The 15572-nt window shown below is 36.7% G+C and overlaps 1 protein-coding gene across 9 annotated transcripts in view; it reads left to right on the top strand.

The window, feature by feature from the left end:
* The window catches only part of TANC1 (tetratricopeptide repeat, ankyrin repeat and coiled-coil containing 1), a gene marked incomplete at its 3' end in the record, with an annotated part of 97169 nt that overhangs the window by 10781 nt on the left and 70816 nt on the right, over positions 1-15572 (top strand). For 8 of the 9 annotated variants that reach the window (XM_082763700.1, XM_082763698.1, XM_082763697.1 and 5 more), the window contains one exon: positions 13344-13418. The exons of the other annotated variant lie outside the window; for it this stretch is intronic. In XM_082763700.1, the coding sequence (XP_082619826.1) occupies positions 13358-13418 (61 nt within the window). In that variant the 5' untranslated portion in view covers positions 13344-13357. The remainder of the gene's footprint in view (positions 1-13343; positions 13419-15572) is intronic. 9 annotated transcript variants of the gene reach the window in all.

Genomic DNA, 15572 nt, shown 5'->3' on the forward strand with positions numbered 1-15572 from the left:
ATGATATTCAATATGCCTAGAAAAATTAAATCATTAGTATTAAACCTTGTTGGGTGGACTTTTTAGTCTTCTTAATAGACATGAGGGAAATGCAGCCCTTGACTACTCACCCAGTGACTGGAGAACTTCTCCATTCTTCCTGGGGATGCTGAGTAGAAACGGTATGACTTTAACCAAAATGAATTTTGGTTAAGCCAGTTCTGTCCTGGGTAATGATAGTAGACAGATCTTGTGTATACTAGCTGATGAGGAAGCACTGACTGCCTTAAAGGAATGTCCTGTACCTGAATTTGTAAGAATTCAACTGGCATGCCGTCATTTTGCTGTCACCTAAATCAAATTTGGTTTCTTCCTCCTACAAAGGAGAGTTGGATATTGTCTGCAAACAATTGCAGCTACAGAAGACAGCTATGTGAGTTTTCTAAAGTGTAATGACTCCAAATACCAGGCAGTGCTTCTGAATCAGCTGGTAGGAATCTATTGCCATGGAGAAGTGAAATGGGACATCACTGGGCTGAGAATTTTTGGGTGATGAAGACTTCCTTCTACTGCTTCCCACCCCCCTTATTTTCTAGACTGTGGTGATGCCTTAATAGTACTTGTGGCTTAGTAGGAAGAGACAAAGTTAGTTAAATACACTTGTGAAGGCTAACCTTTACAGGCTATTGAGCCTTTTTTTTTTATTATTTTTTTAAGAAGTTGGGGAACCTACATCTGTTCTAATGGATATACTGGAAACTGCATGATAGTCCAGAGAAGAAAGTCTGTTAAAATGTGGGAGTCAAGTGATGCAGATACTCATGACAGATCTGTCCCCATCTCTGCTGTGCGAGATCAAGCCTGTCTTCAGTTTTGTGGGTCATGAAACAATGTCTGGAATTGCAACAGCGTGGAGGAGGCGGGTTTAAACTGATGCAGTGTGGAAGGTGATTTTGCCTACCAAGTTGTGTGAACTGCAGCCTGTATAATTTAAGATGGATACATTCTGCATTGCATTTACTTTTTGCTGTTTGAAGTGAATGGCTGTGTTGTTTTACAGGCAGATTGTTAATGTTCATTTGGAAGCTAGGGCAGTATCTAGGACAGTTGAGAAACTGGAAGCATGTTTTGTTTCCATGCTCTTAATCTTCTGTTCTTTCTGGAGGAAAAGGTGCTGTTATAATGTAAGCATATGGCTGTTCTGTAAAATAAGACTGGACTAGGATGAGTTGGGTCAAGATTTCAGCGTGATTTTTAGAATCATAGAATGATTTGGTTTGGAAGGGACTTGTGACTTCCAAGACCTTTGTCTTCCTTTCATTTTCTGTGTACTGTTGAAGCTGAAATGGCAGTTTCTGACCTAGTTTTCATCTAGTTTTAAGCTTCTGATTTTCTGCTGACGTAGTTTGTGCAGGGTGTCTCTTCTGCCAGATGGAAAGCGATGAATTCTTTCTTGCCTAGTGTTTTGACCTTCTTGTAATTAAAGCAGGGGCTTTGTCATGTTTTCAGTGTTTGACATGGTAGGACGGAGAAAGATAGGCTGAAAGTGGCTATTATGACAATAGGAAGAAAAAAAAAATCTATGGTTATATTTAATTTTTATTTCTTTGCTCATTCCTGCCCAAGCATAAGCTGTTCGTGACATCCACCTGTTCCTAGGATTGCTGGCTGGGATTCTTGTACTGGTGTTCCCTCAAGACTTTTTTTTTTTTAACCTTGTGACCTTATTTCTGTGTAGAACACCTCTTCAGATAGTGGCTTTCCACTTAGAGGAGGGCCAAATTTTTCGTTTTATCTTTTTAACTTTTTTATTGAAGTAAGTATTATTGCTGAAGGCAAGCAGCAAGGAGTCTTTTTCCTCTTATCCACCCTTCATTATTCTACTTGCTCCACACGCCCCCACCTTCTTCTTACCCCCGAAGCAAAAACTTACTTTGCTGCATGATCTGTGTATCCTGATCTGTCTTGGAAGGCTGGAGGAAAGGAAAGATAATTCATTAAATTTAGAAATAAAAGGCAGCAGGATGATATAGAGGGTAATTTACTTCTGTGGAACGGAACGATACAATTTAAGGGAGAAAACAGCCTGATGAAAGTGAAATTAGTCTAAATGAGATGAGACTAAGAGAGCACAGTGATCTTTTGATCAAAGCCTTTGAAGAAACTGGCAGTACCTTGAAAATGATAAGAGCTTGGAGGTGAGGTTCAGAAAGAGGCTTAAATAGCGAGGTTAAATTTGGTAAATTCAGTAGGGAGAAGAAGTAGGTTTGTTTTTTTTGTTTGTTTGTTTAAGTCATAACTGAAGAAAGATGAATTTCTGTAGGAAATTGTAGACGGTTATGTCTTGGTATTTTCTCTGGAGGAGCTTGACAGAGTGGGAAGAAAAAAAGAAAAATAGGTTTTCTATAACTAATATGTGGCCACATACATATATATATATATATTTTTTTTTTTTTTTTTTTTTTTTTCTATATGAGAAACAGCTGGTGAGTCTTAAAATCTTACAGCTCCTCTGTTGGAAACGGGTGCTCTTTATCCCAGCAGTAGACAGGCAAATGAGCTATCCAATGTTTTTTCATCTACATCATTGCCAAATCTTTCAGGTTAGTAAACTGGTGTTTATGACATTGGAAGTTAATATATATTTCTTTGTCAGTACTTTACATCTACTTCAGTGCAAGATCAGTTTCTTCAGTGCTTGAGGGTAGTAATACATCGCTGGGGAACAGGAGTCTTTTAAACTGGTAAGCAGTCATTTCTGCAGTGTCTGGCACCTGACCAAGAATTTTTGGACAGCAGTGAATTGAAGAGACCACATTTTCCCCTGTGGTCACAGTCCTTAGAGACCATGGCCAAAACAACCTGCAGTAGGGTCAGATAGTAGCATAGCAGAAAAGTGAGTGGTTGCAGGATGGGGTAGGTATGTTGATGAAACCTGGGAAGTCAAATCTAAAACCAGACTGGTGGGAAGTAATCTACTGCAAATGCACATTCTAATAGCTAGCATGATAGTGAGGATGTTTTTCTCACGCTTCCTCATCTTTCACCTCTTTTATTGTATGTTAATAGTGCTTCAGGTGCAGTTCTGCTATTTAGCAAGATGTTGGAAACCTCAGAAACCTCTGTGTCCTTTTGAGTCTCCTACTAAATTGAGACACAGCTTTCAGGGGTGTCAGATAAACTGGGGGGGTGCAGAGTATCTCATAGATGATAATAATAATAATTAGGATGTTGAGTGAGCAACAAGTGAAACAAGTGCAGCATAGTTTGTCAGCTTTGTATCTGTATTTGTATTTGTATCTTCCTGCTTGAGAAATATCTAGAAAAATAAATTAAAAAAAATAAATGTCATATTGATTTAGTGTTTCGCAGAAAAATCATTCAATAATACCTGGTTTACTTCAGTGAGTTTGTTTAGTTTTGGCTAAAAGCAACCTGTTAGAAACATTTTTACGCTACATTACAAGCTTTTTCAGAGACAGACTTCTTCAGCGTGTCTGTCATTTTCATTCATACATTTGAGTAATAATAACCCAAATATAGCTCATTATAAGTTGTGCCTTTAAAAAAGACGAGCAAAACCCACTGTTCTTTCTTTATCAAATGTTCCTGTTCCTTCGTGATTTGGGGGTCTTGTGGATCTGCAAATACACACTTTATTATAAAAATGTTAAATATTGATGTCGTAATGTAATTGTTTTAAAGATTTTTACATACTCTCTTGTCTTGATTTCTGTTACTTCACTAACATCTTGCTGCTTTAAGTGACTTTTGTTTTCTTCCTGACTGAAAAACACAGTTAAGCGAAAGGAATTTGACTTTGCCAGAAAAGGGAAATGTTTAAACTCTGTGTGTAACAAATGATATTCTGACTGCATTTAAAGGCAAAACAGCACTGTCGCTATATTAAGTTTTCTGCAAACCTTAGGATGGAATCTTTGGATACTTGTACTAAACGCACTTTTTCCAATACATCTTTTCTTGAAGTACACATTTAATAAATCCTGTGCTGAGAGGTGTTAAGTACTGTTTTGCAAATTGTAGAATGACTAAGATGTTTCACCCTTTACTTCTTTGCAAATACATGCTAACTGTTTTTCAGGATTTAAATATGGAGAGACTGAGCAGCATGAATTTGGGAAGTAGGTAAATATGGAGTTTGTGGGTACTACTAGCTCAGGTGGTTACATACTGTGAAGGATCAGTTTATTTGTACTCTTCAGACACGATGAACTCTTGTGGATAGATCTTTGAAAATGACCCACTATATGCAAGGTATATGAGACATGTATGCCACAAATCATTAAAGGAAGTGCAACAAAAGCTATGAATCTTTTTGACGCTGATGTTAGTAACTGCTAGTAGTAATTATACTTGCAAAATATTGTCATGTGAAGAAGTTTCTGAGTTTTAAGAGATAATTGCAAACAGGGAAAAGGTGGAGGAACTTTTTCTGTCTTTTTGCTTTTCAAGGGGTATATTGCCTAGGTTGTGAAGTACATAATTTGTAAAAGATTAGGAATGAAGTTAACAGTATCCATCTACTCCTTACGTAACTTAGCATTTCTATTTTATACACCTGATCATGTTTTGGAATCCCTCATTTAGAAAAAAAATGATTATGCAAGTTCTTAAATCAAAGGACTTTCTACCCCTTCCCTTCATGCTCTGAGTATGAGGCAATTGTATGAAGTATCTTGTGTATCCCAAAGATGCACGGTGGGATTGGGGCTGGAGGGCAGTACCTGTTTTAAAACATTCAACATGAACTCAGGTGGGAGATCCATTTTTTTAAGCAACTAATATAATTTTTGATTGCATAAGCAAAAGAGTGTTGGGGTATCTTCCTACTTGTGTGACATTACTAGTAGCATCCCTTGGATAATGAGTCCATATCTGGTATTTAAGAGATCCTCAAGAAGGAGTGAGGGCCATGCGTTTTCATGTTAAAAATGCACTGAAGCCTCACCTGATCACTGAACTCCTCAGGAGGTTTAGTTGACTTCTGTTAATAAGCTCCTGCTTGGGAAGGTTCTGACAATCAGAGTCACTTTTAAAACCAGCAGGCAAAAGGGCTGTGAGATCTAATAGTCAGGAGTTAGACAAGGCATACTTACAAATAGGACGGTGCTTACCCAGCGGGGGGGAGTGTAACAAGTGGCCTGGAGGTTGTGAATGAAGCCTTTGTCATATTCGAGCATGTGCAGGAGTCCCTTTTACAAGATTCTGTAGTCTTTTTGTGCAGGAGGACAAACTTCAACTGTTAGATAAATGAGCTAGTGACAGATGTAAATTATTTGCCCCTTACCTAAATGCTAACAGTATGTGACGTTAGTCGAAGTAAAGACATACAAATGTGATGAAAAGACTGATGTCTATTAATAGAAAAGGTCTCTTCAGCTGCACGTGTTGGATTTAGTGCAACTGTATGCCATGGCAGTTGTGCAGCTCAATGGAAGCAGTGGCCGTGATGCATGATGTGAAGTAAACCTTGAGAGAGTTAATCCATGCAGATTTCTTTCATGTGGCGATTATGTTGTTTGCTAGGAGACAACACCAGAAGCAGCCAGGTATTAAAGCTAGTCTGATATGGATAAGCAAGGTGCAGTTGCAATGATTTCTAAACCTAGTTAGTTGTCTATGTTTCTCCAGGTGGGAGAAGGGTTTTTTAGTGTTTCTGTACCTATTCTTAATTAGGAGTAACGATTGCTCTGCATAAAACTTCAAATAAGTGGTAATATTAAAATCACAAATAAGCTGTTTGTATTTTTAATACACACTAAGCTGTGCTTTTTTTCCTTTCTCTTGTTCATACTTACACTTTTTTTTTTTTTTTTTTTATTAAGAGTACATTAGCAAGGGAGGAAAATTTGCTGGAAGTGTTCATTGTTTTTTTGTTTGCTTTTATACTATAGGAGGAACACACGTATACATCTTTATTCAAGATAGAGGATGTTAAATAACTTATTATTTTGGAGAAAAACTAAAGCTTTAAAGCTCCTGGCAATTTGTGTGGAAAGGGTGGTATTTAAGTGAAGGTTTTCCTAAAATGGTTTCAAAGGTCTCTGCTTTCTTCTTACTATAGTGACAAGTATTTCTAACACTTCTAGAGATCAGATGAATTGGAGAAGACCAAACAAGCAGGGAGAACAATGTACCTGAAATTACAGATCATAGTTGAAAAGAATTTCTAGAGGTACTAGTTATCTAGACCTTTATGATGTTGGGCCCTTTTTCCCCAGTGTAAAGTAAATGCAGTCACTTAGGGCTTCTGTGAGGGCATTGGTGGAGAAGGGGGTGGAGGGAAACGTTTGTTTAAATGTAATAAACCTGTTCTTCCTTTAAAAGGATGGATAAGGGAAAAAACGTTGATACAATTGACAGTGTTGGTATGAGGTGTGTGTGTGTGTTTTTTTTTGTTTGTTTGTTTTCACTCTTTGAGTGATTTTTTTTCTTGTTGATTTTTAGACCTGTTCTTAGTGATCTTCTCACTGGCTAAGTATCACCTGCTAAATTGCCAGCTTTCTTCTTAACTGCACCTCTTTTCAACTCTTTGTCAGGGCAGCATCAAGGCTTTAAGCACAACAGTGTGGGTTTTTTTTTTGTTCGTTTGCTTGTTTGTTTTTTTCCCCACAAATAGAGAGCTCTGATCTTTTCTTCTTCTGACTTGGATGCCATGTTTTTCTTGTTTGAAAAGTGCAGTGTACAGGGTGCACTTCCTGAGAGTTCTCCCCAGGTTTCTATTAAAAACAAAATACTGGACATATGAAATAGAAAATAAAATGACGAGGCCTGCATTTTGAATTACATCAATTTGGGCATCCAAATTACAAAAGTTTCTCAGATTCCCTCATATTTGCTTGTTACCTTTTAAAATTCAAGTCTGTAACTTAGGATGCATATCTTTTCTGCAGCTATCCATGTTGATCCATCAGGATCCACTTGATGACTCCTTTATAAAAGCTCACTTAAAATAACTCATTTGATACTCAGCTAAGAAAGGCTATAAGCCTTATTGGAGAACTGCTAGACTTTCATTAAGTAGTTTGCTTATGCTCATCAGCTCTTTGGGTTATTTAAAAGGAATTATATGTTTATTGGAAAAACATGTTGGATTCAACTAGTTGTTAACAGTGTGTTGAAGTGGTCTTGGGAATCCCCAAATACTGAACTAACTCTGGTTGGCATACCAAAAATACTAAAGTCAACCACAAAATACAGTTATTTCGTAGTTAGAACTCTCAGGCAGGGACTACACTGTTACAGCTTGGGACAAGTTTTCTTTATCACCTAGGATCCACTGTCATGCCTGAAAAAGCTTAGTAATTTCACTGTAAAAACAATAATGAGTTACAGCTAGAAGTCAATAGCTCCATAGCTGTGTATATTTACTGCTTTACCAGCTTAGAAAAATATACAGAGTAGCACATAATCTGCTAGCAAAATAAAACATTTTTCCTCCAGTCCTTACTAGACTTTATGATTATAATAAGAGTAGGGGGGAGGTCTCTGGTAGTCTCCATGGAATAATTGGTTTGTATAGCTTCTTTACAAAAGGAACCCAAAGAACGTTGTTAGATTTGAAGCCAGACAGAATTCTAAATGTCAATTAAACTATGTTAACAAATAAAAGTAGCTTTAGTTTTAAGTGAAAGTTATCCTTAGGAGACAAGGTCATATGTAATGCATGATGAACAACGATATGGAAGTTTCACCCTTTTTTTAGCCTTCATTGGTGAGCATAGACAGCTGCAGGTAGATGAGAAGTGAAAGAAACTGAGATGGAAGTATTGAGCATTCTGCATAGGAATGATGGAAGCAGTTTGCACTGTGCTGTGTTCACACTGCAGTGCTAGAAGAAAAGGAGAAAGAGGTTTGAAACTCATGTAAGCAGTATTTTTGTTTATTTGTCAGTTACAAGGAAGAGAAGAATGTGGGAGAGACTTTTAGTTGCTGTTGGGTTTGATATGGTGATGAAATGGGTTTTTAGGGCTGTTTCAGTCCTTCAACTAATATTCTTCTTAAGAGCTGCTTTGATTATCCTTCTCTAGGAAAAAAAAAAAAAAAAGACTATTAGCATACTGTTATTTCGAACGTAAAGTGCTATGCAGCAATTTTTTTCCCCACTAGGTTATATTCAGTCAACTTACAAGTTAGAAAGTATGTTTTTAAAAGGCAACTCACTGACAGCACACATTAATTTTTAGGCAAGTGAACAGTGTGTTGTCTTGCAGTAAAGCATCTATGGATCTATAAGTTCAGTTTTCCTGTCGCACAAGGAACACTTGTACTAATGTTAATGAGATTAATTGGTCTTGCCAGACTCTACAGATGATCTGTATGCTATATCGGATTTTAGAAGTCATGAGCTTGCCCAGGTTACATTTTTTTTTAATTACATATATATATATACAACCAGTTTAGCCAGTTTATGCTGCCAAATTAAACATTCTCTTCCAATTCTACAGTCTAAATCATTAAACCAGGATAAAAGCATTTAGAGCTTAACAGTTTTTCAAATTGTTTTTAACTTCATTTATTTTATCATACAACTTAAAGGAATTTAAGATGATACAGCATCACATGACAAGACAGTGATGCTTGTATCAGAAGTTCTATATTTGAAATCCAGGAGGTGTGGAAGCCTGTAAAGAAAAAAAGCTTTATTTTTGCTTAAGATTATGCACAGTGTTCAGACAATCTATCCTGATGTTCATGATAGGCAACATTTTGCTCAGAAGTTAACTTGAAAATGAATTGCTTTCCAGCTGAAAGGTAGAAAGGCAAGAAAATTAAGGTCCTCCCTTTCCTTGCAGAGGGCCAGTTCTGTGTAGAAATCTAATGTATGTCTGTAGAAATTGTTTATTATATCCTTAGTACGGGATGAGTATAGTTCCTTCGTCGTGAATCTAGGTCAAAATCAGTTCTTCTTCTTTTTTTTTTTTTATATTATTATTACTCTTCCACATTCTCTCCCCACCCCCAGTCATTAACTTTCTCACCTAAACTATGAACTGTTGGGATTTGCTAGGTTTTAATATTTCTGTTTTAAATCTGTTTTGGGAGCTCTATAATGGGAATCAGCTGGAATATTTAGCTCACCAGTGAGCTGACTTAAGAAAACACCTATGGTCTCAAAGAAGTGAGACTAATATAATTAGTAATAATAAAATAATAAGTCTAATATAATTAGAAAAAAACAGGTGATCACTAGCCACAGTCAGTAAAGCAGACGAGAGTTTGATGCTTTCACATCATTTGTCCATTGGATTCCTCTTTGTGCCCAATATTATTTCCACTGACTTTTTTTTTTTTTTAATGTCACATTTCTTCTGTCTTTGAGCTGCTTCTGGAGGCTTCTTTTAGCACTGAACCTGTTTACAATTCTGTAAAAGTTGTTTTATTATTACTTTTTTGTGGAGGCTCAGCTCCGTCAAACCAAACTTACTTATCCTCTTGTATTCTTTGGTTCTGGTTGCATTACAGTAGTGAGCTGTATCACTTCTTGGGGGGGGGGGGAAAGCACATCCAGTATTCTCTTTAAGGCAGAACTAGATTAGATATGCTCTATGAGCTTTAGCAAGATGTCAGGAAAACTATTTCTGTGTTCATGATACTAGTCGAATTTAGTAAAATCTGTTGTTCTGCAAGATTTGTGATGTTCTAAAGTGTTTGTATGTAAAATTTGTCGTACAACAAACATACCAGTAATGTGTAACACTGAACAATTTTAGAGGAAACATGAAAGATTCAAAGCCATGCATAGGTTAGAGAATACCAAATTAAAAATGTCTCTGCAAATCTAACTAGACTTCCCACTCTTCTACATCTGCATTATGTTTCAGCCCTGAATTATATGATTGAACACTTTTGTCTTCACTAAATGCTTTAACTGTATCTGCAAACACCTGCTTACAGGTAGTAAAGCTTTGTGTTTTTTTTTGTTTTTTTTTTTTTTTTTTAATTGAAAGCTATAATACTCTTGAGTATAATTACCTCAGTTGTGACCTACTATAATGAGCTGGGAAATTTTTCATTTTAAGGAGCTGTCCAATTACATATAGAAACGAGTTCCACAGAACTTATGACCTTCAAACTGTAACAATAAGGTCAAAATTATATATCTGGGTTTCTGGAACAAATGACCAGTGTCCAAACATTAAACACAGACTCTGTGTTTGTTCCAAACTCACACATGTAGCAGTATCTTAAGTCGTGTGGTGTGAAGTGGCTGGAAGGATTCAAGAAGAACCAGAACAATTTACCTCTTCTTTTTTCTTTAAAAAAAAAAAAAAAAAAAAAAAAAGTTATGTGCTAAAATTTGCAAGATCCTTTCTGAAGTGGTGTTCAAGAGCATGGGGAAGAGAACAGTGGAGTTGGAATCTATTTTTTGTCAGAGAAAATATCAGTATTGTTCAGTTTGGCTGATAGGTATGAAATGTATAACACAGCTGCCCTGTACAGTACTGTGCTTTACCCAGTTGTGTGAAAACATCAGAGAAGGCTTGTCTTTGTGCAAGTAACGTTCACTACAGCATTTTCAGTCTGTCATTTTGTAGATATAATGCATAGCTTTCTTGGGTCCCAGTCAGTGTGCTATAGATGAAAAAGGGGGTTATTTTATTTGTAGGCATCCTTTGGAATATTTGAATGAATAGGACACAATTACATAATTAAAGATTTTAGCACAGTTTATGTACAAAAGAAAAAATTTGGATTGTACAGTCCAGCATTTAAATTTCTAGTATCCTAACTTTTTAATGCTTGCCTTCATAGTTTTGGCATTGTTAATGTATGTAAGAGCCTTTTGTTTAGTCTGCAAGTTTGAATGTGGTGCTGTTTAAAAAAGATAAGCAAAGAAAAACGTAGTTTGAAGTACTAATAAAGATAAGTGTTTCATACAGATACTGGGAAGTTAGTTCTGTAATATTAAAGAACATCTGTAATAATTCAAACATGCTTTTATACATAGTTCTCAATGCAAAATCATTCTTCTTTCTCTCTCATACCTATTTCAAGCTAGGGAAGATGTTCTTAAGTGCTTGATTTTTAAGTACGATTTGAGGACTTGTTGGTTTTCCACAACTATAAGATGTTTATTTGACTCTTTAAAAACAAACGACAAAAAAGAGGCTCTATTTAAGCAAAATAAGATTATATTCTTCCTCATTCAGTGTATTTCTGTAAGGAATCCCAACTTAAAACATTCAATCTAGCACAGGACATTGAAGCTTTAAGTAGCCTTGCTTTAAGTAACCAGGTCTGAACCGTTTTCAGTATTAAAAAAAAAAAAAAAAAAAAAGCCATTTCACAGAATCACAGAATCGTCCAGGTTGGAAGAGCCATCCAAGAGCACCTAGTCCAACCTCTGACCTAACACTAACAAGTCCTCCACTAACCCATATCACCAAGCTCTACATCTAAATGTCTTTTAAAGACCTCCACGGATGGTGACTCCACCACTTCCCTGGTCAGCCCATTCCAATGCCTAACAACCCTTTCAGTAATTTTTTCTTTTTATCTATAGTTTCTTGACTAACTGTTTGCTAACCAGTTATGGCATTCTAGTGCCCATGTTTATTTCGGGGCTCTTGACTTGCCTCTGACAGCACAGAGCAGAGGTGTGGGAGGCACTTTGGAAAGGGTGCTGGGCTGGCCCTTAAGGGTCTCATCCATCTGGAAGATTTCTGTCAATGATCTACTTTTCATAGAGCTGGAATGAAGATGAGCTTTAAAGCTTACCAACTTTTTTTTTCATGCCTAGAGCAGAAGCTTGTGAGGTTTACAGCTTCTCTTGCCGTTTTTGTTTTGTTTTTGTCCCCTTGCCCAACACTGTGGTCAGGCGGATGAGCACATCAACTGGTGCAGATGTTTCATCCTCAGCCCGACACTTCTTACTCAAGCACCACAGCTGAATGTCTTTTCTTGCAGATGTCTGTCTGAGCTGTTTCAGAGAAAAGTATTCTACTCTTTCCTTATGGGCATGCTCTTTTCCTGTCCTCCTCCGTCCTGACTAGTCTATCCAGAGCAGATCTGAAGTACAAGCTGTTCACTTCTGTGTAACGGTCTTGAAATACCTAGCAGGCTAATGTAATTACATCTCACCGAATCGTCTGTTCTCTACAGTAAGCAGCCTGTTACCTGCGTTTGGGCGCTGGCACTCCAGGCGTCTCAGAGCCCTGTCCCAGGCCCAGGCCTGAGCTCTGAGCACGGTGGGGCGAGGGCTCCTCCAGAGGCCTGGTAGCACCCTGTGGCGAGGGATGGTGGCTTTGGTTGTTTGGAAGGCAGCGCTGCTCCTTGTACAACTTAGTAAGTGGCTTGTGGTCTGTATCATCTGGCTGTTTCCAGCTGATCGTGTCTGAGTCTCTCAGAAAATTCTAAGGAATTTTTTCCTTCTGTATAACAGTGGACCTGAGGACATGACTTGTAGTACATTCATGTTGCATATCATGTGCTAAACTGAGATAGCTTTGCAGTTTTTCAATGGAGAGAGAAAACAAACAAACAAAAACAAAGCAAAAACAAAAACAAACAAAAAAACCCCCTAGAATTTATAGATGCTTTAGAAAGGTTTCTGAGAAAGAACTGCTCTTCACTGTTCCTTGCATTGTTTTCCCTGTAATGGAAGATAGTTACCTGAAACATCTAAACTGTCTTCCAATTTTATAACCTGGATATATTTTTCTTATACTTGTAATTCTCAAATCTGCAACTGCTGCTTGCTTGAAGTTGACTGTTAAATTTGAGACGTCAAGCACAGACTGGGAGACAGAAATGCATGTGCTCACAGTCATGAATGTGTCTGACACTTGTCTGTACATAGCAGTGATAAGGACTGCAGTGATTTAATTTGTTGTGCTGTTCTTGTGTTGGTCAAGAGTGTGTTGTATAGGTGAAAAACATTAGTGTGGTGATACCATGTCCCATTGTCCACTATCAGTTCTGTAGTTCCACAGTCTCCAGCTCATCCAGCCACGTTGCCAGTTCCTTCAGCTTTGCTGATGAGCTCAAGTCAGGAGTTGGGCTTTTATTCTTTTCTGTTTTTGACAGGGTGTCTTACAGTAACTTACAGAGGTTTAGCCTTATAACCTTAATTACACATGGAATGTGGAGAATGCTGTATTAGTTTTCTTTATAAAAAGGCAGTGAACTCTAATTATTTAGTTCAAGTATTAAAAATGCCTTCTGCTTTAGGACTTTGCTTAACCAAGCTACATTGAACTAAAAATAAAGCCTGCCAATAAGTTTCTTCTAATTACCTCACTGTTTTGTTTATGCTGAACCTACCTTTGTTTTGTTTGGTTTTGTCTGAATGGCCATTATTAATGTTGCATTTAATTGTGTTTCTCTTTGTTATCCTTTAGGAACAACATTTAAAATGTTAAAGGCAGTTTTAAAAAAGAGCCGAGAGGGTGGAAAAGGGAACAAGAAAGAATCAGGTATGAGTATTAATAAAATATTTTATAATGTAGATGAGTTGTGTATTATAAGTTCAGCAATTTATTCTGTTGCAGCAGTGATGCCCAGTCTTCAGGACAGAGGGTGACCAATATTGCTTACGCTAAGTGTGGGGAGGTCTGCATGCCATAGGTCTTCTGCTTTGACTAGAGTCTTTACATGCAGAGCACTCATTTTGTGCAAAAGTAGGAGGTCTGAACCAGGAGGTTCCTGGAAGTGCCTATCCAGCGCACTCATTCTGGAGCTGCTGCCAGGAAGAAGGGCAGATGAGAGCAGCTTGATCACTTTTCTTATCATAGAAATACTGCGAGCAGGATGCATGTATTGTCCTGTCAGCTTTAACATGGTCCAAAGTCGGAGGTTCAGAACCATGAACTATAAAAATCTGTTTTAAACTACTTTTTCAACTATGTTATAGCAAAAGGTTTATTATGTGTTACAGGAGATATATATGTATTGTTAGTCATGTATTTAGGAAAAAATATATTGAAATTAAGTGAAAATTTTTAAAGTTGGTTATCAAGCTTCCATCAAGTTCTGATTTTTCTTTTAACTGCAGGGGTTTTTGAAAGTAAAATTAATCATTAACAAATTTTAATTAATAGCAGAATAAGTTTTATTTTCTATTAATCTTAAATTCAGTAGGCCACTACTTAACTGTATTTTATTTCAGGGAGAAAATAATTAAGAACGCTAATTCCTGTTTTCATGGGCAGACAATGACAAGCAATGCTCTTTGAGAATAAGTAATAGTAAAAGAAGTGCAGGTGTTGGCGGCTGAGTATTAAACCTGCCTGCTTTGTGCAGGGTATGCTGAAGCCTATGTGAAGCTCTGTTGGCTAGAAACTTAAAGGATCTCCATGACAGTTACCTTTTCCCTCACAGTTCTATCTTTAACTGGGAACTACTAATTTAGATTAATATGTCTGATTTTCTGGTTAGTTTAGATCCTAAATTATCAGTAAGAGTGAATTTATGCTTTTTGGCAACACAAATTTATTACTCCCATAATAATAATAATAATAATAATAATAATAAAGAAGTAAAAGATTTAAAAAAAAATAGTCCTTTAATGCACTAAATAAGTACTGTGCACTACAGTACATAGACTACCACATTAAAACTGTCAAAACCTTTAAAACAATGCAATCACTACATTTGCTTTGAAAAGGAAGTTAAATATATATCTTGCCATGCTACTTTTAAAACTGTACTAAATTAAAGTCCTACAAAGAAGGTTTTTTAAGTGTTGTTTTGCAAAAAGCAGTTCTGTATTCAGCTGGCAGGTAACTCAGAAAATTCTTGTGGTCTTCTGAAGTTTACACTTCACCACAGCATCTTTCGAAGTGACTGAATGATGAGAACTGTTCTAGAAAGAAAAAACCCTGAAACTAGAACAAAGATGCACAGAAGTGATCTCAGAGCAAGATGAAAGGCATCCTGTTAATATTGTATGTACCACTAACTTGAAGTTAACAGCTGGAATTGTTTAAACATAGTAGGCTAAAGATTTCAGTAGTGAGGCTTTCCCTGGTACATTTTTCTTTAAAATACTAAATGGAAATTGGTTTAACCTCAAAAGGAAAATTAGCTTGTTTGGAATGGAGCTTGGACCACACTTTAATCAAAGTCTGAAGCTTGAAAAGCCTCTCTCCTCTAGGTAAAAAAAATCTGTATTTTCTGTTTGAGGATCTGATCACATCTATCTAGAGTAATATCTGCAAAAGAAAGGGTTTCCTCACTTTGTTTTAAACAAATACAATTCTGCTATGTCCCTGAATAGAAGGGGATGTTAGGGTATATAGTTTTTACTGTTTCTTTTTTGTTTTGTTTTTCTTTGCTTTAAAAACAAAGATCTAAAGTTTCATGTATAAATTGAATGATGTGGAAATGAAATACTGGGAAAAATCAGTGAATAATTCTTGGCTGGTGAATGCTAGAGTAAGTAGAAGTGCAGGAACTTCTTTTTAAAATGAAGTAATTAATTTATGCAGTGGTTTCCACAGGTTTGGGCATATTTTGTATTTTGTATTTGAAGATATTTAGAAAAGTTTGGGGGAAAAAAATGTGTACATTCTGTTCTGTGTTACATCCACCGCTTCTTGTGTTCTTGTGAAGCTGTGTTCAGTTTCATA

This window comes from Aythya marila (genome assembly GCF_965140915.1).
Source record: "Aythya marila genome assembly, chromosome: 6".
In the NCBI taxonomy this organism is placed as follows: domain Eukaryota; kingdom Metazoa; phylum Chordata; class Aves; order Anseriformes; family Anatidae; genus Aythya; species Aythya marila.